We start from the raw sequence: 26,916 nt of genomic DNA on the forward strand, positions 1-26,916 counted from the left end.
TATATGAGAAGTGTGAGACGACATATTTATGAAAATAGTTTTGTGGCATGTACTATAATCATTTTTAGTCAGGTACATTATGTTTTAATTATAACATAACGTGTATTCGCAATGATGAGAATGACGGTCCAATATTATTGGACACACAATTGTATTTAGATCGTTCGTGCCTGTTATAACATTAATATATTGTGATACAACTTTCTGTTTGAAGATAATATAAACAGTTCACACACACACACACACACACACCAAAAAAAAACCCCACTCTAATAAAGAGGCGAATCAGCGTCCTCTAATATTTTGTTACAATATATCTGAAGGTGTGAATTTTCTAAAAATATCATATGCCTCAAACATGTCCTAGACACTTTCTGATTTTGGTCATTTGATATGCTAGTTAAAATTGTAAAACTCACAATAAACACAAGCCATATTCTCTCTCTTACGCTCTCTCTCACCTACCCCCAATATATATATATATATATATTATATATATATAATGTTTTGATGTTTTTCAATTAAAGTTTTGTGGTGACGTCAATCAAATTACTTTTATTGTCAAATAAGCATAAATCAAACACAGCATTCACATAAAAAAGTTAAACATGGTCACAATAGTAATAAAAAAGCGATTTATGCGAATAGATGAGCTTCGAGAATGTTTTCTTTTTAGAAGTAAGATTCAGTTGCAGAGAACATAGTTAAAGTATTGATTGCTTTTTTGTTGCTGATGAAATCATCATATAACGCTATAAGTAATCATGCTAGATGTTCCAAACATGTGCTCTACTCTTGTTAAGTCCACACACACACACACACACACACACATATATATATATATATATATATATATATATATATATATATATATATATATATATATATATATGTGTGTGTGTGTGTGTATATATATATATAGATAGATAGATAGATAGATAGATAATGATATTCTTTAATTCCAATAGTCCGAAACGAATCCACTAGTAATTGTAAAATTGAAAAGAATATCAATTTAAAATATTTAAAAAATAAGTTTTATTTTAATTTCTATCTTTTTTATATATAAAAAAACGAAATTAAAGCTGAACAAATACACTGAAATATTAAAACAGATCCCCACTCCTATAGATAATGGATAAATGAGAATTGTCAAACAATCTCTGCGGATTATCTTGTTCCCAAGCGTATGTTAGATACATCTAAAACAAAACGTACAACCAGTCTACTTTCATTTGTTTACATTGAACATCCGGTATATATGCTGATCTGTGGGTTGTCTTATCTCGTCCGACTGTCAAGGCGCCTCCACATTGCAATCTACACAATGTAATACTAAGGTAAGTGCATCTTTACCAATGACTTACATAACACAGAAACAGAAGGATTCGAGTTAGTTCTCTTCGAAAACAAATCCAACCCTGAAAAACTAAATGTGAATGGTCTACTATCCCCAACCTGGCGTGATAGCAGCTGTAGGTCTGTCAGGTTTTTCAACGACCGTTGGAAAACTATTCATTGGAAAACTAATAGTTTTCCAATGGAACTATATGATTCCGTGTAAACGTCATTAGTTTATTTGCACGCAGTCAGTAGCAGATGTCAGTTGGTTCATGAAAATAGTGAAAAGTAATCTTCTCTTAATGAAGTCCGAAAGTAATTTCCAATGGCACGTCTTTTTACTTAATCATACCATTATACTCAATTATAAATGATACTCAGTCATAAAATAATATTATGTTTTGAGATAAATTTGAAATATAATTTATTTATTCTATGAACATTTATGTCAAGATATCACAAACAAGACTATTTTAGATGATTTGGTCACCCTTGACATGTTCTTTAAAAAAGCGATAAAACGGTATAATCTTAAGTAGTTGTTTGCATCCTAGGTCAACAAATCATGTCATCCACCCTTTCAGACTTGTACCATCAGTTTTATTCAGTGATTTTGAAAATCAGTGGTAGTGGTGTTGTCTTGGTCTGCCTTGGTTCACTCAGATTGTGAGAGAATTGTAGTTTTTCAATTTAATTTTTCATTAAACCATTGTTGTTGTTTACCATAAACAAATGTAGTGATAATTCCTATCATTTGAGCTGCATATTATGACATTTAAAGTAGCAGGTAATGAAACTACATATTGTTGACACAAATCAAATAATCAAACTTAGTTACTGTGTTTAATTGTATATTATTGAAGGATTAATGAAGTACAGTAGTGAATTGTAAATGTTTATATAATTTTTTGTTTTTGTTTGTTTTGGCTTGATCCATTGGTATGTAATGTGAAAATAAATGATGTAATCCAATAATTAGACCAGTTTACTTCCTTAATTCATGTTTATTAAAGAAATGAAAGAAAGGATTAATATCTGGGGTTTTTAATATATTATTTTACATGCTGGTACAAAAATTCAGTTTATTTTTGGAATTGACTATACAGAATATTTAGGTGCTAGTCAGTAATTACCAACACCATAAATTGCTTTAATGGTGTCAAAAAATTGTAACTTAAAAATGTAGATTATTTTATAAATAAATTCTGGAATACTTTGCAGTTTACAATTCTACTGCTAATTTTAATACATTATTGATTGATTCTGCATTATTGTTTATACATAGTTTTCAGTTTTTGTTTCTATGACTAGTATGATACAAATACAACTCAGCGCAGGGTTTAAAATGCTGCTGAAGTATGTCTATAGGTGATGGTCTGTATCAAGAAAATAAATATTTAATAATAATTTGCATTACCCAAATTTTATCATTGCATATGTATGCTTATCCATACAAAACATTTGGTTTGCATTTGTGATCACATGCCGCTTTAGGAGGGGTGGTGCTCAATAAAGAAGTGAGATAACGCAATAAAGAAGTGACAGAACGCATGTTACTCAGATGGGGTAATGGAGAGTGCAAAATAAGCAAGGTCAAGTACAAAAGGTAAGGGAATGCCATTCCCATGCATTCCTACAGCACTACACTCTTGGGTCAAGGTGAAGTGATAAGACCAGTTGGATATTGATTTAATTTTAGAACCTTATATAGGACAAACAGTCAGAGAATGACCAGACATATGTGTCCTTCTGTTTGTCCATATGCAGATGGTTTTACATTTGGTGTCAAGGGATCTTTGCCAAGTCATGGCTAGTGATTCTTATAGATTAGAAAGCTAATTGTGAAGACTACTCATATCCTGGTTACATATGTAATTTTATCAGCCAATCAGATGAAGTCTTAAATCTTTGCATTTGTGAGACAGAGCAGTATGCCTGAAGAGCATCAATTTATACTAAACAATTTTATTCACTTTAAGATTTCTGAAAGCTGCATTTTCGTTGGCTAATTGAAAGGTCACCATAATCATGACCCATAAGCAGCCAATGTCAGATCTTCACATAAGACTGGAGTCCTGATTTTAATTAGATTGTTCATTGGGGCTGTCTCATTTTGTCTTGCTTCTCTAAGACTGGAAGCCTGATTTTAATCAGAATGTTCATTGGGGTTGTCTCATTTTGTCTTGCTTCTCTAAGACTGGAAGCCTGATTTTAATCAGATTGTTCATTGGGGCTGTCTCATTTTGTCTTGCTTCTCTAAGACTGGAGTCCTGATTTTAATCAGATTGTTCATTGGGGCTGTCTCATTTTGTCTTGCTTCCCTAAGACTGGAGTCCTGATTTTAATCAGATTGTTCATTGGGGGCTGTCTCATTTTGTCTTGCTTCCCTAAGACAAGATGCCGTTTGATAAACAAATATTTTACTTATTATTGGCACATGATAAATTAATTACATGTAATATATTTTAACAATTACAGATTGTTTCACTATTAATATCACAACATCATATTTGGAAAGAAACTCTGGCTCAATTACCATATATTTTGGTGTATTATCTACACCCAGCTTGTTTTACTGGACTTTTTCCTTGGGACATATCTTAGTCATTTCTGTACTAAGAATAAACTCCCATTATACCAACAATTCTAAAATGCATTTTATTTCTGCTACCAGAGTGAGAAAAAAAGTTACCATTTAATTGATTTTCAATGACCAATAAATAAAACAATGGGAACATACATCTCAATTCTTGCTTAGTCAACATTACAGTATAATCCTAGTGCAGACATTACTAAGGTCTAGAGTGTCTGTCACGCAGTTAGGTAAATTGGTCTTCAGATTTTATTTTTATTTCCAGCCAGCTACGCATCCTATGATACAATGACAAATCACTGCCAGCATGTATTTGCTGGAGAATCTCAGAGCTAAAAGGATGGCTGAATGATGTCAATTAAAGCTATGTTTCACAGTCTTACTGGGCCAAATACATAAAAGGGTATCCTATTTACTTAAAATAGTATCCTATTTACTTAAAAGGGTACACTATTTGCTTTCAAAGGGTACACTATTTGCTTTAAAAGAGTATACTATTCACTTGAAAAGTGATGTGCAAATCATATTTAGTGTTTTCCTCTGTTAAGGATAAGAATTTTCCTTTAAAAGCTTAATATTAGTTAGATGAAAAATTAGAAACCATTCTTTAGTAACCTTTGCAACAAAATGCATTTTATTTAATCTTTTAAAACATTACATTCTAATATCTTTTTTTAAAACATATAAAAGCATGAGATGTTATCAAATTTATATAAGTATTCTGGTTAGGGCAGTGATGGAACTTGCAGGCTTTAGGAACAGAGCTTCCAAATTTCCAACCATGGAAGTCATGGACTGCTAAAATTGATGGAACTTCTGACATCATTATATATGGACTGCTAAAATTAACACATTATGGGAACTTTGACCAAATTTCGTAAGGACTGATACAGTCAACATGTTAATGAATCTTTTGACCCAGTTTCATAAGAACTGGTACAATTAACATATTATTGGAACTTTTGACCTATTTCCATAAGAACTGTTAATATCAACAAATTAATGGAAATCCTGACCTAATATCATACAGGTATTTGGCATACCATCCTTACTCACATTTAAGTCGAGGCAAACAATTAAGATCCTGCTCTGTCATAGCATAATGTGCCTGCAGATCATTGTCTGTGTTGTTTGTTCTACTGACTACTCCTAACAAACTTCACAGACCCAGATCTGCTGGCACTTTATGCGTTGGCAGTTCTGGGTCTATGCAGTTTATAGTTAGTCTCAACTTATAGGTGAGTTTATATAGCACTAGTATTTTCTTCCACTTTCAGCTCATATCTACAAAGCTGAATAGAGCTATTGTAATTGTTGACAGAATAAGCATCATCAATTGCATGCAAAAAACAATACATAGCCTAACTACATTTGAACCATTCTTTCTTCCTGGTTGCAGGACAACAGCTTGGAGTGGATTTCATAGCAACCACTCCATGGGAAGAGGGCTGAGTGGTTAACATTGCATATACATGTAGATTACTTGTGCATGCTTTGTTATATATTTTGGCACACTGCATACATGCTGTTATGCACTTGAAATATTGTAAGTTGGTGAGGGCATATATCTTTACTATGACCTATATATGCATGGAATATTGAAAGTTGGTGAGGGCATGTATCTTGACTGTGACCTATATATGCATGGAATATTGAAAGTTGGTGAGGGCATATATCTTGACTATGACCTATATATGCATGGAATATTGAAAGTTGGTGAGGGCATGTATCTTGACTGTGACCTATATATGCATGGAATATTGAAAGTTGGTGAGGGCATGTATCTTGACTGTGACCTATATATCAGTGCCAGATTATCCTAGTAGCAAAAATAGCATATGCTATGGGCCCTGCACTTTCAAGGGCCCTGGCTAAATGCTTTCAAGCTATCAATTACCTACATGTAAATACATGTAATACTATTACTGAGATGTCAGACATTTTTGTCGTATTATCTGGCTGTACAGAAAATGAAAAGATACAATTACTTTACTATGCAAGTTAAAAATGTATGTGTTTTAATATTTATGTGTTTTTATTAATTTATGGCCCCTTTATTACATATGCTACATTCCCCACATCATTCAGGCACTGTTATATATGCATGGAATATTGAAAGTTGTTGAGGACATGTATCTTGACTGTGACCTATCTTCATTGATTTAAACTGAATTTAATTTTATTCTTTTCATGTTAGGCACATCAAATCTGATGATGTTGTGCATCTACCCTTGCAACAAGTCAAGTTCAATTTGACCAACATTTTATTTTATTACGTTAAGTTTTTTATTTAGTTCAAGACTGAAAAGTTTTTGTAACATCCTTTATAAATACTGTTATACATAGATTCATGAGACTGTCTGAGTGGATGTCATACAGTGTGGTTCACTGTGACCTATATTTCACACTTGTCTGATGTTTGTTACATATATTGTTTTAAGTTTATTTCTTAAGCTCAATTTATGCTAAAATCAACACACCGTGGTAGTGTGGGCGCTGGAAGGTGCAGGCAGGCAATAGTTAAGTATATAGTCTTAAGAGTAATTCTCCTTAGGTCATTGCTTGGAGTAATGCTACATTACTCCCTTATATAGATATTACTAACACTAGACTTCAGTTTATAGCCCTCCATTTTGGTTATAGGTTATAACTGAAGATACAAGTTATATTGCCATGTGGTAGATGTCTATCATAATTAAAATAAATGTACAATTTATGAACAATGATGTTTTTAATCATTATAGTACATATGCTTTAACATCATTGAAAAGGATTTCGTCAATTATTTGTTTACCTGATAGTTCATGTTATAATGTCTGCTCAGTGACATGACTTAAAGACTGGTAGTGATTAGTTATTTAGTCGGTGTGTATATTCCAGTATAAGGTAAAAGGAGCGAATTGTTATTTATATACTGTTTTAAACTTATGCCCCACCCCGTTGACAAAAAATATTGAATCATCCATGTTTTGAAAACTGGCTTATCAGATCGCTGTAATTTAGATCGGTAGTTTTAAGTTCAGACTCGGTTTATTTGACGTCGATTAAACAACGGAGTTCAAGGTAAACAACGCACTCTTAACGGTCCATGTGTCAGCGGGATTCGCATTGAAATTGGAGAAAATCAGTGAACTGATATATACTACTAAAACAGTATACCATTGTACAATCCTGACTTGAAGTCCGATCTGAATACGGCAAGCTTTACTACTGGGTTTATCACTAGCAGTAGTTATCACTAGCAGTAGTATTCGTCACTTGGTCTTATTCAGGGCCGGTAACTTATCACGACAAATGACTTGGAAAGTTTACTTATCCTGTGTTAATGTTTGCTCATTACAAACTGTGCATGGAACTGAGTCTGCTTAAAACGCAATCTTTCCATAGTTATTTGCCCTTTTTCAGTAACCATGTGTAAATTCGAACAGACTATTTAAATGGATTAGCCCAATATTTCTTCTTCTTGTTATTATTATTTATTATTATTATTATGGCTGTTGGGTAGTGTTGTATACTTTTATTAACATCAGTTGTTACGAGAGAGAGAGAGAGAGAGAGAGAGAGAGAGAGAGTGATGTGATGTGATTTTGATTTTTAACGTAGCTTTAACAATTTTTCAGTCATATTGCTACGATGTCTGCAATGTGGCAGTTTATAGTGATGTCTAGCACTGGGGCATCATGCCGCAGACATGTAGCATGATGTCCCACCCAGTCACATTATCCTGACACCGGGCCGACCAGTCCGAACACTAACCTCTTAATGCTGAGCGCCAAGCGAGGCAGCTGTTAATACCATTTTTATAAGTCTTTGGTATGACTCGGCCGGGGATCGAACCCACGAACTCCCGCATGCGAGGCGGACGCTTTAACCACTAGGCCACCGAAGCGGTGAGAGAGAGCGAGAGAGAGTTGCAAAAGGTTACTTTTAAAAAAAAAATTTCAGTGTATTTTTTACTTGCGCATATACATATTTAAATTGGTTAATGTCAGGATAAACATGGATGTGTCAGAACTGACCAGAAAACATGACACCGTGCACGAAAGAAAACAATTGAACCCTGCAAAGACGGAATAAAATTCGACCCCTAAGTTCATAACTGTAATATTTTCACTTCGTTGCCTTTCTGTGGAAATCTTAACCTCTGTTAATAATTCAATGTTCTTCGTTTTGCCTGCACCCTTTAACATATGCATGACAAATTAATAACTTCGTTAACGCTAATCAGCGATCTTTTCAAAAGAATTGTTTTTACTCTGTTGACTTTTTTTAGCATTCATGTGGTGCTTTTGTTTGAAGAAGTAACGTCTGATTGAATAGGTAAAGTTTAGTCGGTACATTTTTTCAGGTTATTTTGTTTAAAAAATGTATACCTGGAATGCACAAGTATGAACTCATGTCAGTACACTTTAGGATTTCTGTTTACAATAGTATAATCGCATGCACCAAAACTCACACAACCAATTACTGCGTATCACCTGTTACCATGTCGATTTGTGAAATACAACATGTAATTTATTTTCCTTATAATACGAAGTGAAAATTTAAGGAGAGCTTACATTGTTGTGAATTAAATCGCAAACAGTCCTAAAGGTTTTATTCTGTTGTCCAAATTTATGTAGTTCCGAATGAAATCCAGTGCTATTGCAAATAAATACCGAGATTGAAAAGTATTGATGTGCCTGTAATCTTGAACGTGCTAATGTGCCAATGGCTTGGAGTGTGATGATGTGATAACAGTCTTTTAATGTTTAACAATAATATAATACAAAATGTTCTTGTCTGAATTAACTATAATTCCAAATTAATATCCCAGTCCAAGAACATTATTATTGAGCACATTGTAGTTCCACTGATTAATAATTTGAATAAATAAATCAACCCAACTAAAAACTGAATGTAACATTAAGTCTGGTTCTGCTTTAAATGTTAAGGCAAGAATAAATCAGTTTTCAAGTAAACAACATTATATGAAAAGCTGAGACACAACAGTAGGTGAGTCTCCTTAATAAAACATTAAAAATTGTCAACAAGTTTAGGAAATTCCAGATGAAAAATTATTTCGTAATCTCCGGTTCAAATAAACATGTTTACCTCAAAATAAAATAATCTGAATATTTAATCCACACTCAGAAAAATATTAGCTATGTATTATGCTGTTAACAAAATAACTGTTACGGGTCTGGTACACAATGACCTTGATTTTGGACAAGAAAAGCCAACAAATAATGCAGATGAAATATGCATATGAACTTTACAGTTTTATTTACTGTAACTCACAAAGTGCCGACAAAGCATATCGTTGTATCATCCCAATAGTTATATCCCCTATCTGTGACATGCAATTTGCAACTGAGATGTTACCTCCCAAATCGATGTGGATGACGTCAACATTTAAAGATCACGTTCGCACTTCATATTCTTGATTTGTTATTTCATTCATTATTTCTTGATTTATTATTAAATGTGTGACTTTATTAGATTCCTAATTTATTTCCTTCCAGTTTTATCTATCGCCCTTTCTGATTATAGACAGGCTGATTACTATATGTAACGCTTTCTAAATGACCACATTTTAGTGAATGCAGACTTTTGTTCATGATGTTTGCACAATATTTAAGTATCTTCTCCTTTTTATCTAATTAGGTAGAGGACTACATAGCAAATCTGAAGAAGAAGAAAAAAAGAATGCAAACCATGGCAACTGGAGGTATAGAACTAGTTGGGTCAAGGCCACCATCGGTAATGTCAAGGCCGCCGAGTTCGTCGAGTGCGAGAATGAGACCTCGTTCGGGATATCACGTGTCACATAATACTTCGAGCATTGAAGAGTCTCTCTTCTCTTCACACAATCCTACGAGGAATTTAAGCAGTACTACTCCACCGCCATGGCCTGAACATAGAAAATATAAAGATGAAGATAAAAAGAAAATTGAGAAGCCCAAAATGAGGCCACTTTTGTGGGCTCCTCCGAGCCCTGTACCCACCCTTGACCGCGAATCTGGCTTTTTAGAATCTGTAAAATCCACAGACACTGAAAATTCTAGATTACATAAATTCAGAGCTCTGAGGCACACCCCTACGTTTGTTGATGAAAGCTTATTTGGGGCCAGGTTACATGATCCATCATTTGACCCACCGTGGGTTAAGAAAACGACAAAAGCAGCCCGAATGAGGCCTCTTCTTTGGTGTCCCCAGAGTGCATCGAGGGAGGATGGCGCTGCAACAAGTGAGAGGATGGTGTACTCAGCATCGGGGACTATAGATGGACGACCGCCTTCGCGTCAAGGACGCAGGCCGGCCTCGGCAAAATCTCGTCCGAGTACAGTAGAGTCTACTACTATGGCTGAACAAACAAAACCCATCTGGAAACCCTAGTCAGTTGTATGTGCAAGAGGGATGAATGACAAGTTAAAGAATGTCAAGGAAATATTATTTTACAGGAGTGCGAAATGTGATTGCCATTCTGTTACATTCCTTTTCAGATGCACGTGTATGCCGTGCGGAGTGATCTGATAGTTTTTATTTTCTTAACATTGTGCTCTTTAAAAACAATATGTACACAACTAGTTTTCCACAGAAGTGTCCTATGTGTATTTAGTTTCATGTTTTTTCATATGACATTCCTAGATGTTTGCAAACTAAAATGACATTCCTAGGTGCTTGTGAACTAAGATTACATCCCTTAGTGTTTGTGAACTAAAATGACATTTCTAGGTGTTTGTGAACTAAGATTACATCCCTTGGTGTTTGTGAACTAAAATGACCTTGCTAGGTGTTTGTGAACTAAGATTACATCCCTATGTGTTTGTAAACTAATATTGAGATTGTTATTGCAGCGTCGATAACATTAAGATTGTTACTGCAGCGTCGAGATCATTGAGGATGTTACTGCAGCGTCGAGATCATTGAGGATGTTACTGTAGCGTTGAGATCACTGAGATTGTTACTGTTGCGTCAATAACATTGTTTGTTAGGGTATTTGATACACACATTATAAATCAGTCCAAACAATTTTTTTTTACTAAATGTCACTCATTGCAACTTTTTACTCCACCCCTACTGTAATAGCAGAAACAGAGCATGTTGTATTGCTGTAGTAGCACAATGACGTAGACATTATTTAACTTAAATCAATGGAATTTAACACTCTATCATGGTCCTAATTTGATGAACTAGTTATGGTTTTAGATAATTATATAGCTTTATCTTGTGATCTTTAAACTGTTATATTTTTTGTTTATTATTGGGGTGGGGAACAAGAACAATGCTAGCACGGTTAAGCCAAACCCATATGAAGTAGACAGTGAAAAATTGATAGGCATATTTGTATTCATATGTAGATTATATGATTACATTTTCAGGCTTTTACAGCAAATTTCAATATTTTCCATAAAATTTGAACTTTTTTGTACTAAAGCAATCCAAGCACGATTAATCATATGACAAGTGATAAATGAAGTTTGCATGGTTTGTCTGTGTATAAATGTAGATGACTTGGTAAGATTTTAAGGTCATTAAACAAATTTGTCAATATTATTATTGTACACATTTTTAAAAATTTTCGGGTCAGTACTATAATAATTGAGCGGAACCTTACCATCACGATAAGAAAAACAAAACTACTTGGAATGGACAAAATTTATCTGATATGTATATTTATATGAATATTTAGTTGACCATTATGGGAACATTTCACATTTTGAGGGAAAAAATTTTTTTTTTTACTTGGCCCTCTTTTGTTCTGGATATCATTCTACTGTTATCAGTACATTTTTGATTTCTTGTATATAAAATGTTCTGAATATTAATCTGTGTTTGCTGTTAATATATTTTTGTTAAGTTATAGTTTTATTTATTTATTTTTAATCCAGATTTTTCTGATTAAGTGTCATTGTGGTCACTTTGGGTAACTTGTAAATAATTTGAACATGGTAAATTTCTATATCTGTAAACTTTGTCAGATGAGACTATTTATTAGAGTCCTTTAAAATACAGATTATATTTGTAGCATTTGTTTATTGTGTAAAAGCAATTGCTTTTACTTACTAACTTGCTTATTAAAAGTTTTTCATTTCAAACGGAGAGTGTGTATCTTATATTTTGGTGAATATTTTTCATCGTGACCGTTATATGCTATATTTAGCTATAAAGAACTTTAGACTATCAATTAGTTATTTGTTTTGATTTAGAAAGATGAGGATTAAGGTTCCTACTGTTAATACTGAATTATCTCTGTGTAAAATATTTGTTTTTTCTTTCACAACTGTTCGAATAGTAGTTAGTAGACGCCATTCTAGTCCTTGAGAGGAAATTTCCAGGAAATGAACTGCATACATACAGACTTGAAGAATAAAGAAAAGAAAATATCGCTATTACAGTTCAAGTGTCCAAGAACCAAGTTTTTATTGACCAGTAAAATCACTCGATACATGCCATCTTCGTCATTTAAACAAGATTGTTTGCTGATATCTATGACAACCGATTTAAAGTTTGCATGGGTCTCTTGTTCAATGTAAAGACCATAAATTATGGACATATCTTTCAAGAAGTGCACAAAAATGAACTGGGATATTTCAGTAACACAGAAAAGTTCTTTCCCTTTTAAGTGTTCTCCACTCTATATTACAATAATATCGTGTATGACCTTTCATGTAGGTTATACAGTCTACAATATTCATTTTAAGGTCAAGGTTAGTAAGGTCAGTCGAACAAAAATATTTCACTGTTTCAAAACCTTGAATGATCTTTTTTGACAGGATCAGAATTTCCTATACCTGTATTTGTTTTATACATAAAACAACCTGATTTCAGATTATTTTCATGTCATATTGTTTTCGTTCAAAATAACTGTATCTGTTGTTTTAGATACAGGTTAGTTTCCATTTAAGTGCCCATGATTATCTCAATAGAGATAAAATATAATGATTCACATCCTCTGCTAGTTTTAAGTAAGCGTATTCGGTGTTATAAACGTATTTTCGTTTCGAAATGCACTTGAATCCGCGCATCTTATTGTGAATTTTTGAAAAGGTTATGTTTTAAAAGGAAAAATATTCAAAAATACCTTTGTAATAGACCCTTTCAACTAAGGTCAATTGAAGACGATTTTCTTCCCTTTTTGCCAGGATGTTGACAGGCGACGATTCCGCCCGTATAAAGCTACAAAATATTTGACGTATTTACTCGCGTACAAGTTTAGTCCAGCCGCAATATCATACACCTTGGTCTGCCGTCTTATAATGCGCTGGCAGATTAGCTCATTTTTGTCTGTTCTACTGATTACTCCAAACAAATTACACAAAACCCAGATCTGCACGCATTAGGGGGAGTTCACTAGTTAGTACGTACATTTGAGAGAGTGATGGATGTAGGGTGAAATTGTTTGCATCAAAAACATGCACAGTGGAGAGAATGTTGAAATTCCTCTATGCTACTTTGATGTAATGTGGCTGACATTTCTTTGGATACTCTACTAATGGAAATTGTACATGATCTATGCACACTGCTAACTAAAATGACTGCTCCAAAAATCAGCCTGAATTTATCTAAAGTACACTATCCTTAGCAGCTATTAAAATAGGGAAAATGAATTTTTCCAGACTAGACAATACCAGCTTCTGAAAGTGCAATGAATGAATTACCAAAATATATCAAATGTAAAAAAAGATTATCGGCTCGTTTTTTTAATTAATTTACTTCTGAAGTTAAGGAAGTGAAAATGACCAAGTGGAGCTAGCACTTTTTTAAAGGTGCACATCTGGAGTGAGGCCAAACTGTATACTTTAAAACCCATATTACACCCATCAGTCATATACCGAATCAAAGGGAATTAAAGGTTCTTTGAACTATACCTAAGATATACAAGTTGTTTTTTTTAAAGCCAGTATAACCAGTGAGGAAACCCGGGGAATTTATTTTCTTTCAAGTGCTAACCCTATACAAAATACGAAACTGTAGAGCGCCACCTTAGGCGACGGCAGATTGGGATTTATACAGTTTGCGCATTTAGTTTGGAATTTTACGCGAGTATATACGGTACACACAATTTATACATAAATTACAAATATACATCTTGACAAAATGTTCTTTTTTTAACGATATCTTGATTTATTTTGTAATATTTCTTGAGGGTCAACGATTTTATACAGGAAGAGTCGGTAAGTGAGCAAATTGTGTCATGTTGTCAGTAATTGTATGTGTTATACGTGGCTTGCAGGTAGTTGTGTCCTAATTCTTGTGTACCATAATGATCGAAATTTTGTAACTTTTTTCTGTAGCTTGAGTGATTTGGTTTACCACTCTAATAATGTTCTTAACATATATTTTTTTCTTGGAAATAGTACTATCTAATCATGTTCTTTGAAGTTTAGTGTTTTTATTATGTACATGTTTTGTATTTCTTTTTCTTCATGTGATCATGTAGTATTTCGTGTTACATGTAATGTTATATTCCTGGAAAAATATTATATGTGACTATGTATAATTTCATGTTAAATGTAATGTTACGTTCATGAAAAAGTATTATTGTGATCGAGTAGTACTTTGTGTTACACGTAATGTTACATTCCAGGAAAAAATATTATATATCTTGATGGTAAACAGACATTAAAGTCTTAAAATGTTTCTTTTATACATTTTTTTTTTGTCTTATAAAATCAGAAATGCCATAATGATGTAAATACACATATAGATGTTTAGATCTAATTGCCATCATTTATCTATTTCTGTTCAACAATAATTTTGTTTCGTAAGTCTTTTGTACGTCTGTTAATTGGTCCTGCCATGCATCTATGTACTCTGCCTATGTATGTATATATGTATGTATGCATGTCTGTTTGTCTGTACGTACGTACGTATGTATGTATGTTTGTTTGTATGTATGTATATATGTTGATCTGTAGCTTACAAGATGTATGACTAGACTTTCATAGAAATTACCGTATACTTCCCTGTGATCACGTGATGCCACTTTTCTTGATAAAATGATCAGCAGATTCTTGGTTAACATTTAAAGCATTCAATGTGTCTTTGATTTTGTCCTATACGGTTATTTTCTCGACACTTTTTCATGATGTTAGTTATGATGAACAGCCCATCTATCAATGTATGTTGTTGCTGTTGTTTTGCTTGTCTATTTTCTTCTGTTTGTTTGTTAAAATGTTCTGCGTACGATACAATGATCACGTTATGAAAAAAAGGAAAAAAATAGCAACTAAAAGAACTACATAAACTTTGGTGGTATTACATTTACTGGTCCACTTCCTAAACGCCATTGGTTGACTGGTTATGACCGCCATTGTCATTGTTTTGGTAAATATTGTTCTATTAAAGGTAATCATTGCGCGTGTACCTGTGAATGAAATAGTATTACTTTCAGAAAAGATCGACACTGGCTTCACATTGTCTGGAATGATAGATGTATATAATAGTCGCTATATTTGTTCAGCAGAGACCAAAATACGGTATATTTATCCAAATATTGACTTTCATTTTGAAACCTGCAAATTTGTTCCCAGCTGTGGGTCTCATCCAGTGATCCGTCTATTTTATTACTTTATTATTTTGTCTGCGATATGTATTGCCCTAAATGCTTATGAGGTGATTTTATATTTCTGTTTGGATAACTGCTTCGATAATATTTGAATATAATTTCGTAAACATTCGTTTCACGAAATAACAATAAAGGCTATAGAATTGATCGGTCCTCGTATCACATTGTGCGAATAAAGCGTCTTTGACGACGACGAGGTAATGCACTTTTAATTTTTACTTCAGCTCGTCATGGACTAGGACATGGTTCGTCGTCTGGTCGCCCGTTAGCACAAGCTTGTTATCGCTACTTCTTGTAGACTAATTAGAGAATTGCCACGAAACTGTACATGCACTCACATTCGTCTCATGGTCAGGTTGGTCCTAAATGAATATGGTCCTGCTCCCACGTCCAAAGACAAACGACACAGTAGCTATTTTGAAAACCTTTTATCGCTACTCCTGACTGGAGCTTTTATTAAAACAACTTTTATGATATATGGTTGTTCCTAATTGAAAATGATGTCGATCATGTTATCGCCACTGTAGCCGTCTTGTACATTTTTATTTTTGCTACTCCTCCTGAACGAAAGTCGTATTGACATAAGGTTTTTGTCAAAAGACTTACTATATTGTTTGGTGGGTCCTAGATGAAAGTGGTCGGGTTTGCAGATCCGAATTTTGTTGTCGGTATACCTCTGGAATAGACTGGCGTAAATGTATCAACATGAGGCCTTCAGTAAAATACTTCTTATGATGTCGAGTTGGTCTTGACTGAAAATGTAGGCACTGAGTATGACCGTCAGAGTGACCATCTTAAAAATTTTGTTGTCACTACTTCTCCTTGCATTTCATATCAACATCTGGTTTTCACTAAAATACGCCTGACTCTAGCCTGTTGTTCGTAAATTAAAATTTTACGTCCAATATGGCCATCTTCCAAATCGTCTGATCGTTGCTTCTCATAGATGGCTAGTAATGTTAACATTGTGCTTTCATCAAAAAGTTTTCAAGTTTGTTAGAAGAAAAAATAAATAGTTTTTTTTTCTTTCCCCCCGACCAAATTTTTCTTCACGATAATCAGTTTTCTCTGGAAAAATATTATGAGGTACCCATTATTATATCTAAGTCAAACCTTTTGTAATATGTATCCACATAGAAAACAGAAGTTTGTAAGCAAATCAGCTTTGCGTTAATAAAAAATAAAGTATCACGAGGCAAATGGTGTTAAGGTCTTCTCAATGTACGAATAAGCATGATTGTTTTCGCAAAAGAATCTTTGTTGAGAATTAAGACTTTCAGAATTTGTTTAGCTAATGTGAATAATGAGTACACCGAGTGTTTGGCCATCAACATTTACGAAACGTTTGTAAAACTTAGTCACATATATCGAGGATGCCCTCAGAGGAACACGACGCAAGCAACTCTCAAATCGGAAAACATACAGTCTTGGTAGAGTTATCTTTCATAGAATCTACTGCATCCTACGTGACACCGTTGTTGCCCCCGAATTGTTACGTTATGAAAACTTGTGTTTTATGCAAAGTAATGAAACAGAGTATGTGTGTATTTTCAGTAATTAAATATTTCTCAGTCGGAATGAATAAACTGTGCACTGCAAACAATGATAAACCAAGTAATTAGCTCAAATATAGAAGAGATGAAAGACGTTTTCAATTAAATACAGTCGTCTTCAACGAGGGATATTCAAAACCACTAGCCATCTAATCTCGATTATATGTATGGTCCGATAGCAAAGAACATAATCTGCCGTCACAAAATGCGCCTGAAGATCATAGTCTGTATTGCTAGTTCTGCTAATGACTGCTAATAAACTGCGTAGACTCAGATATGCGGCCATGCGCAAATGCAAAAAAGATCTAGGTCCGGCCAGTTAGCAGTTTAATTTTACTTATACGCGAATATACGATGTGGTTCATCATCTCATTTAACACTCCGATAGTGATCTGATTCACCCATACATATCTAACGTGATACAATGTGCATTTATATACATGTTAATATTCATTTTGCCACTGAAATCTTTATATAAAAAAAAAAACATTGTTGATTAATTTATGTATTATCCATGGATTATCGCAGAATAGGACAGCTCGTACTACTTATTTCCATGACTTAGATTACAATTTATGACACTGAGTGTGGTAATGTCAGTTTGTACACACACACACACACACACACACTAGAAATTCGGGAGTTTGACTCACCTTCTTCCCAGGGTACGTTTTATGCAATCTTTAAAAAAATCAGTATTAAAGCCACTAAGAGTAAATTAAGAAGCAAATGAAATGAATATAAGTTTGCGTACCATATTTTAACTCTAGCAAACAAATTCTTGCCATATAGGTGAGAAATATTATTATTATTATTATTATTATTATTATTATAAATGGAGGAGATAAATTAAAAAAGAAAGTTTTGTCGTGAACATGAAGCAAAAGTGGACATTTAAGACTTCTAATGTATTTAGCAAGTTATAAAATATGTTTTTATATCCTTTGTCATGGAATTGCCTTGATATCGTTTATCCTCGGTCATTAAATGTCCTGGCAAATAATTCAGTCAATTATACGTTTAGATCCGTTAATTATATATTAGTATTACCTGGCAAAAACCGGGAACTTGTATTTTCATAATACTGCAATACATTCTTGTGTTTGTCTACTAGTGCCATTTTGTCGGATGATTGTTATATCTGAATGCAAAGTAAACCAGCCCACGGGATATCATAAGATCCGTTATAAACTATTAAACCAGCCTACACGATATCTGCAAGTGCCGTTATAAATTATTTATACCAGCCGACATGGTATCTGCATATGTCGTTATTTATAAATTATTTATATAAGCTTTTAGAAAATTGCATTTTGAAAATAAGAAATATAATTGGCTTGGTTTAATTTTTTATTTTCTTGACATCGTTAGATATCCATTGACATTTTTTGACAGTTTTTGACAGTGTTAGACATACTATGACAACTTTTGACAGTATTAGACATACTATGACAGCTTTTGACAGTGTTAGACATACTATGACAGCTTTTGACAGTGTTAGACATAATATGTCAACTTTTGACAGCCATAAGTCTATCCCCCATATATTCAGTCTTATTTTAATCAAATATAAAATGTAATGATTTACTTTTGTACGGTTGAAATAAAATAGATGTGTCCTCCCTGGATAATCCATCTACATTGCAAGGAAATGTCGAGACGCTGTTCTTAAATTAACTTGCAAATTTATATGAAGCTATGTCTGTGTGGCAGTTAGATTTTTTTTAGAAAGTATTCCTAACTGTTTTAGCTCCGACTTATTGATTATATTTTATTACATGATTTATTGATGCTTTTTGGTGATACATTACACGTGCCAAATTGTTTATAACAAAGAAAAAAAGAAAAGAAAAAAAAATGAAGAAAAAAGTGTTTCTGGAAAAATGTTGCCTTTCTATGAAAAATTTTACACTTGAATCAATGAATACGCTGAACGTGTAAATCGGACATCAAAAGGTAGTTGCATCCGGCAGGGCTGGGGAGGGATATGTTCGTTTTAGACGGGGGTGGGGTGGGGCGCTGCTGTCAGCACAAATTAGTACCATAAGACACTCATGCCTGCGGTATTAGATATATTCATTGTATAGATTTATGTCTGTCAATATTAGGATAACCAGTTTATGAGAAATCTTTAAGTTTTCAATTTTTTTTATCTCACGGGTGAGGTCTTCATTTTCTTTTAGTGGGTGCTGCTTTTTTAACGTGTAAACAACACTTCCTCCTAATGCCAAGTTATCGCTGACATTTACGTCTTTTGAACTCGATCAGTGTGTGTGTGCGGGGGGGGGGGGGGCAGAGGGAAGGAATTGCAACATCGGCTAAATCAGTTCAATACATTTAATACATTTTCAGTTACAAATTCTCGGAAATGTGGTTTAATAAAACAAACAAACATTATGTAAAGCATGAGCTACTGTTATCACAAAATGCTATATAATTCATTATTTACACAATCAATATTTACAGAATTTCGTTATATAAAAGTGGATGTATGGATTTGGTTATGTTCATTGATTTGGTTATGTTCATTGATTTCTTCAATTAAATTGTACCATAATATACAACATGTTTATGATATACAATTGGTAATGAAAATATAAATGGCAATGAGCGGTTAAATCGTCACCTATAACTCATTCTGGGGATAAATCGATGAAAGTAAAATTGTTTTATTTTTTTAAAACACCCCCACCCTGAAAACTATAAAAAAATACACAATATTGATTTATAATCCTCAAATTAGAGAATACGTTGCATACAGGAATGTATATCCATAACATGATTGATCAATTTCCATTTCCTTCAGTATTACTATACAAATAACATTCTTTGATCAATTTCCATTTCCCACTGTATTACTATACAAATAACATTCTTTGATCAATTTCCATTTCCCTCAGTATTACTATACAAATAACATTCTTTGATCAATTTCCACTTCCCTCAGTATTACTACACAAATAACATTTTTTGCAATGTATACATAGAATAAAAACTTGCATATATTGTATCTGAATACCATGATGCAATTCTATATTGGTATCATTTAATTTTCCATTTGAGTTGGCCAAGAAAGAATTTTTAGTGCACTTTTTAACGAAGCAAGGGAAATGGATGACGTATCATCAATGGTAAGGGATTCGAAGAGCGAAGACTTGTTTATATTCACAACAGTAACACATTTATCACCTTCAAATCTACGAGAAATCAAAATGAATTTATTGTGCATATGCTGGTCTTTCTATGTATACATTAATTAGTCAACGAAGCCTTGACGACCACGCTTATTTACTGTGAAAGCGATTTATATAAAATTAAAGCTTTTCCTTTGGCAATGGTGTTGCTGATTTAAAATGGTAATTGCCGATAAACAGTGATGATTTCACGAGAATAGGATGAAGTACGGTGAAGTCATGTGCAGTCTGTATGCATTGTGACCAGTAGCAAGGTACCAAACCATACGTAAATCACTGTGGTTTGACAATCTTAGCACCCCAACTGTAATTCGGTAATCTTCTGCATATAGCTCGGCTTGATAATGGTCAGCTGTACATACATTGTCACAGAAGACGAAGAATAAAAAAAAAAAAAACATTATATAAAAAAACGCCTAACTAACAGCTGATTGTTGGAAAGTCAAGCTTGGCGATTTGCCAGATTTTCACTGTTGCTTTTGTAAGAACAAAATATAAATTTAAAGTTAGCTCAATAACTTTCTGCCAATATATTCTGTACCTCAGATCAATTGTTCAAATTTTATATGTGTAATATTATACTGACATTTAATAAATTAGAATTGCAAACATTCCAGTACAGTTTCTAACGAACCAACATAACTTAATTATATGAAACAATCAGTGTGACAATTGCATAATACGACAGTAAACGCAGAATGTGAAATTCAGTACGTGAAAAACTCCATACTGCATCGGTTCTTCAAAGAAATTCCTGTATTCTAAGCAATACACTAGTCATTATTTAGACGGGTTGCACATCGGTGTTTTGACGGGTTTTGTGTGTGTCTTCTTGTGCGTATTTAGTGTACTGCTTAGGCTAAAACCCTTGCCACAAATAAGACATTTGTGTGGTTTTTCACCTGAAAAGAAGAAAAAAAAGTTAAGTGTGTTTCATGACGTTTAGATAGTTAGCTAGTTAGACAATCTTCCAAAGTAAGCGATCGACCTGCCTGCCTACGGTTGCTTGTATTTAACTATTAAAAAGAGAATTTTTAAACTACCTATTTGCATGTATTCATTCATCCGTCCAACCATCATTCATCCATCCCTCCTTCCCTCCGTCTGTCCTCCAGTCCACGCAGGCACACACGCACGCACACACATACACACACAAAAACACATACATACATACATATACATGCATACATACATACATACGTACATATATACATACGGATATTCACATCATGCGTAAAGAAGTCGTGTGGATAAGTAAGTATGCATTACGGTAGCAATAGTAAGAACCAAAATGATTCTGCCACTGTTCTAGTAGACTTCTAAGGCAACAACAAAAATAAAACGGAAGCATCGCCATTTGCATCTTCTTTTTTTCACCAGCATCATTCTAGCTAGTAATTTACGCAGTGCTGTTGTTATTAATAAAAAATAAAATGCTAAAGCAGTCAAGGGGCCGTCTATTTAGTACGTACGCATGGGGGGGGGGGGTAACCCAAATGCATACGCTTGCGTATGGAGGATATGTCTACTGATAATGTACGTATGCATAATAAACGGGTGGTGGGGTGAAACCTCGATAATAATTTGTCTAATACGTAACCTGTTCAACTGGGTTCAGTCGGCGTTTTGAATTTTAGCGGACACTAGACAAACTTTTTTAAGTTACACAGTTTATTTCTTAGTCCGAGTTTCCTCTGACCCTTGTAACCATTTTTTTTTTTTTTTTTTTTTTTTTTTGTGATATTTGGATATCTATGTTGGGGTGTATGGTCAGAGTGACTGTATGACCGCTGATGTCAATGACATGTAGGTTGCGAGACTTGTGTTGTCACGTGACTAGGAATGGAAATCGCCAGATCCAGGTCAAATTTCAGCAACGATGTACTTTCGTCTCGTCTGTCGGCGGATTAAACACAGAACGAATGCTATGATCGCAATTTCTGAGAAAATTAATCATATTTATTTCGATTTCATGCAGGTATATCTTGATGAAAGGTCGTTCAATTTTGCTTGGCCGGCTAGTAAGCGGCTCGGCGACTGCCAACTTTTCGATAGCGAATGGACTCTGACCCTACACCCCAAACATAAATGTCCAAATATCAAAAATGGGGTGGCAAGTGTCAGAGGAAACTCGGACTACTTATTTCTTTGATGCAGTCAAACATTCAACGTAAGTGTAATATCTGTTTTATTAAACACGTTAATATTATTAATCCTTGATCGTTTCTGCGTGGATTAAATATAGGCTGTTCTATAGAATTCGGGGTGGGGGTGCGTCAAGCGTACGTACGCAGGTGGGGTGGGTAAAAAAGTACGCATGTGTACAGGGAGGGGGAAGAGTCAAGCTTTGCTAGATTTTTGCGTACTTGTTAAATGGATGGCCCCCAATCATATATTCATAGATTTGATGCCTGCTTTGGTCTTACATACGTACGTTCATCCGTCTATTACTAATACATAATAAGAGAAAGAATGCCATGTGAGAATAAATAAATAAATAAATAAATAAATAAATAAAATTCATATAATTTGCTTCCTTACCAGTATGGGTGAACAAGTGAGTTTTCAAGTCCATCTTTTGGTAGAATCCTTTTCCACAGTAGATGCAATTAAAGGGTTTGTGATTGCTGTGCGTTCGCATGTGCGTGTGAAGGTTAGAGGCGCGATTAAATGCCTTGTTACACTGCGGACAAACGTGTGGTTTGACGGTTGTGTGGGTCAAGCGGTGTCGCGTGAGATTGCCGGGTTGGCGAAAAGCTCGGCCACAAACTTCACAATTGAATGGTTTGTCGCCTGTGTGGATTCTCTGGAAGAAAAAGAAAAAGAAATAGAAAGACATTACCCAATCTTTCTTTACTGATTTGCACGTGACTAATATAGTCTTACGAAAACGGTGCATGTTTAGTTCAATGCCGTGGATAATTTAGTCAGTCAGCGTTCGATTATTGACCATAACGTGTTTGAAAGAAAACATTTTCATTCTTTTTATATTTCTATTTTCTTGCGATTAATATTCTATGTATTGATTTTTTTTTTAAAAATAATATTAAAAACCACGACCTCATTTAGTCAATTATCTCAGGATTAGATGGCGCCACGCGGAAGGTAGGTTCACATAATTCGGATTAACTCTAATCCTTTCTCAAGTGTTATTTTTAAATATCAAATGCCGCTTTAATTTAATAAGTTTCCAGTATGTGGAAGTCATGATAGACATCATTATTCAGAATGATGACATTTGCTGTAGTTTTAGTTTTGTTTTGTTTCAGTCCTCTTTTGAAGGGCGTTCCATTTGAGTTTACCGCATACCAGAAGTTACAATGAATTCTAATTATAATGCAAGAAAAGACCAAGGATTATGCAGACTGTAATCGCAAGTAGCGAAGTCCAAAATTTAACAATGGAAAATATTTCCATTATAAAAGTGAATATCTGAGAATATATGAAAATTAAAGTTTTCAGATCTGTCATATAATATTGCATGCTGACAGATTAAAACCTTTATTTCATTTTTAAAGTTTATTTTCACTACTTGAATAATGATATCAAACAGTTAATTAAAAAGTGCTCTATTTTAAAATGTATTGATACAACAAATGCAATGACATAAGCTTCAAGCATTTGTTTATTATTATTATTATTATTATTATTATTATATCAAATATTGAATTAAAAAGTTTTATTCTAAATTTTGCTTATACAAAAATGCAATGGCATCCTCTTCAAGCATTTGGTTTTGTTTATTATTATTATTATTATTATTATCGTCTCTACATATGTACGGGGAATATTAAATGCTAATGACTTTGAAACGAAACTTTTGACCTTTTGTTAAAAACCTGCTTAACACATTTTGACCGAATATCATTTTATTTTCATAGCTTTTGCGTAATTTGACCAAACGTTTTATTTTCATAACTCTCTTGTAGTTTGACCGAATATCGTTTTATTTTATTTTCATAACTCTCGTGTAAATATCTTTTTATTTTCACAACTCTTCTGCAATTTGACCGAATACTATTCTCGTGTAATTTGAAAGAATATAATTTTTTCATAACTCTTCTGTAATTTGACCAAATATAATTTTATTTTCATAACTGTCGTGTGACTTTACCGAATATCGGTTATTTATTACATATAAGTAGTGTAAGTGTGAGAGAGATTGCATGAGACTCATCATTAGGCTGTTGTAAAGATCATGTTGTCTCAAAATTTAACAACAACACAATCGTGAATATTTATTTCACAACTCTTTGTGATGCATATGCATGTATTGTATTTGCAATGTTATGTTGAAATAAGTTTTAGAGATTGTCTATTCTGTTCCCTAAATTCACCGTATCAATATACATGTGCATCTTAAGGTAATTACATCCCACGGAATTATTTTTCCCTAATGTTTTTCACCTCGCTATTTTTTGCCATTTATTACTCAGATTCAATGCCTTACTCTATTATTATTGTTTGAAATATTTAGGTGGTTGAGTGTAAACGCAAGTGTCAAGTCTAACGGGAAACCTATCCGCGTAAACCGCAATATTTTTAAGTAAACATTATTCCGCAGAATACTCGCCCATTCTTTTATACACTGACCGACTAAGCTGACTTAAAACAGCAGACGGTTAATAACACGATGTTGTAAAAGCCTATTACGAACAAACAGTAGCTGGCATGACGTTGTAAAAACACAACTTTTATTGATGAATGAAATATCATTGACAGGGAATGTTTGACATCCATTAATATATAAAATAAAAATCTGACATTAGTTTAATATGACACGTACAACTAGTCGCCTGAAGTGTCGAAGTCATTTATATTTCAGTAAATGTACTTGCCCTCTATCAAGAGTACTTATTTAATGTAATGTATACATAATTGATGGTCACCCCTAAAACTATATTTCTATTGTTTTCGGACAAAAAATAAAGAAGTAATGAAGAAAGGAGAGAGAGAGAGAGAGAGAGAGAGAGAGAGAGAGAGAGAGAGAGAATAACAAAATGTGCATGCATGCATCATACAACATTATTTAATAATAATAATGTAAACAGTTTTCTACAAAAATCTCGTTTTGGAAGGAAGGCACGGAACTTAAGTTATGTAAATTACCGCAGAATATTTTAACACAATATGACGAAGAGGCAGGGCCGGCCTTAGGCCGATTGAATCGATTTGGCCTAATCGGGCCAGGCACTCACATGGGCCGCACGCGTTAGTAATTTTTAAAAATATATCTATAGTGAGAAAGTAAATGTACAGCATTGGATGAAAATTTTAATTTCAATGTCATATAAAACTTGTTGAAAAGTTTGTTTCCAAATGCCGTGCTCATACCGGGCCCCGCGCGTAAATTCATAGGGCCACGCCAAAACGATCCAAATCAGGCCTCGCGTTTGCTAAGGCCGTGCTACGAGAAGGTAAAAGAAGAATCACTTGGAGAAATTGGGGTAAGAGGAGTGGAGCTCACTGTGTATGAAATAAATAAATAAATAAATAAATAAATAAATAAAGAAAGAAAGAAAGAACTTAAGCAAGGAAGACTGAATATATAAAGAAAGGAAGAAAAAGGTAGAAAAGGCAAGGAAGGAAAAGAAAGAAAGGAAGAAAATAAAGAGAAAGGATGCAAGAAATAAGAATACCTTGTGAGTTACAAGAGTGTTGCTTCGGGAAAAAGCTTTTCCACACACGTCACATTTGTACTTTTTGATTGCAGAAGATTTATCGGGATTGACCCTTTGGAAGCTGGGTCCTATGTAGTGAATCATCGGGATGAAATAGCCTGGGGAATTGTCCATGACTTCAGGAATGGGAAACGTCGTCGTAGTCAGAGGATGATGAAAATTCCAGTCCGTGAACTGGGGAATATTTGTTTCTTGAAAACTTGGAACGGTGCATTTAAGGTTTAAATTTGTATGACTTTGCAACTCGATATCTCCATTTTCTTGTGTTAGTCTAGAGTCTCTTGTGTGTAAATTAAATTCACTCATTTCGTAAGATACATGATTGGTAGCTGTCTGTCTATATTCAGGTTTTATGTAATTTATGACGTCAGTTTCAGGCGGTATGGAGCCTGTTTCCATCCTTTCATTTGTTCTGTGTTTATTTTCCGTTATTTGTGATATTCGTGATGGCTCGGAGCATCCTTTGCTAAAGAGTTTTGTCAGATTCGTAAAGTAATCTGTGAACGGAATTCTAGGATCTACATAACAGTAAGCGTTTTTATCTCCCAGTTCTTGCTCACATTTTGAAATATTTTCAGGTGCAGAGACGGTTACTGGTTGGTAAATATACGACGGAGATATTCGGGGCGCGCATTTTGGAGTAATTTCATTCATTGATGGTGTCATAGAATATTGAAACAAAAATGGTGTTGGTGCCATTCTTTGCAGTGGTAAAGAGCTTGCACTCATTGTAGATGTTAGCTGGATATTAGAGACCGTCTCAGTTTTTAATTTTTGAATTTTATTGAACGCTGAACACTCGGATAGTTTAAAATCTGCATTCTTCGAGGAAGCCTTTCCGTCTGATGTTGGTGATACGTTTCTTTTACACTTTCTCGTTGTATCCCTAGACTCAGTGCTTGCACGAGGATGGTGCCTAAAAGTATCCCTTTTATCTGAAAAAAAGAATCGAATGATACTCAAGAATCGTCTGATCTTTGCAAATTAATGCTGTTACTTT

General features: G+C 33.9%; 2 protein-coding genes across 3 annotated transcripts; one reads left to right on the forward strand and one right to left on the reverse strand.

The window, feature by feature from the left end:
* The first annotated feature begins 1,245 nt into the window (after nt 1-1,245).
* Nucleotides 1,246-14,560, forward strand: LOC149787189 (RBPJ-interacting and tubulin-associated protein 1-like). Of its 2 annotated transcripts, none has more exons than XM_089977692.1 (2): nt 1,246-1,340; nt 9,581-14,560. In XM_089977692.1, the coding sequence occupies exon 2, from the start codon at nt 9,623-9,625 to the stop codon at nt 10,310-10,312; it is 690 nt and encodes a 229-aa protein (XP_089833818.1). In that variant the 5' UTR covers nt 1,246-1,340; nt 9,581-9,622; the 3' UTR covers nt 10,313-14,560. The 2 variants fall into 2 exon arrangements, with proteins under 2 accessions (XP_089833818.1, XP_089833819.1); XM_089977693.1 differs by lacking the exon at nt 1,246-1,340 and adding an exon at nt 5,370-5,389.
* A 6,455-nt stretch (nt 14,561-21,015) lies between these two features.
* LOC149787190 (uncharacterized) lies at nt 21,016-26,222 on the reverse strand. The gene is made up of 3 exons (XM_089976060.1): nt 25,875-26,222; nt 22,777-23,041; nt 21,016-21,137 (listed from the first exon to the last, which is right to left on the reverse strand). Exons 1-3 carry the CDS (start codon nt 26,220-26,222, stop codon nt 21,016-21,018), a joined length of 735 nt encoding a protein of 244 aa, XP_089832186.1.
* Between the last annotated feature and the right edge of the window lie 694 nt (nt 26,223-26,916).

Source organism: Sinohyriopsis cumingii, chromosome 12 (assembly GCF_028554795.1).
Source record: "Sinohyriopsis cumingii isolate HCF-2022 chromosome 12, ASM2855479v2, whole genome shotgun sequence".
NCBI classification, from domain to species: domain Eukaryota; kingdom Metazoa; phylum Mollusca; class Bivalvia; order Unionida; family Unionidae; genus Sinohyriopsis; species Sinohyriopsis cumingii.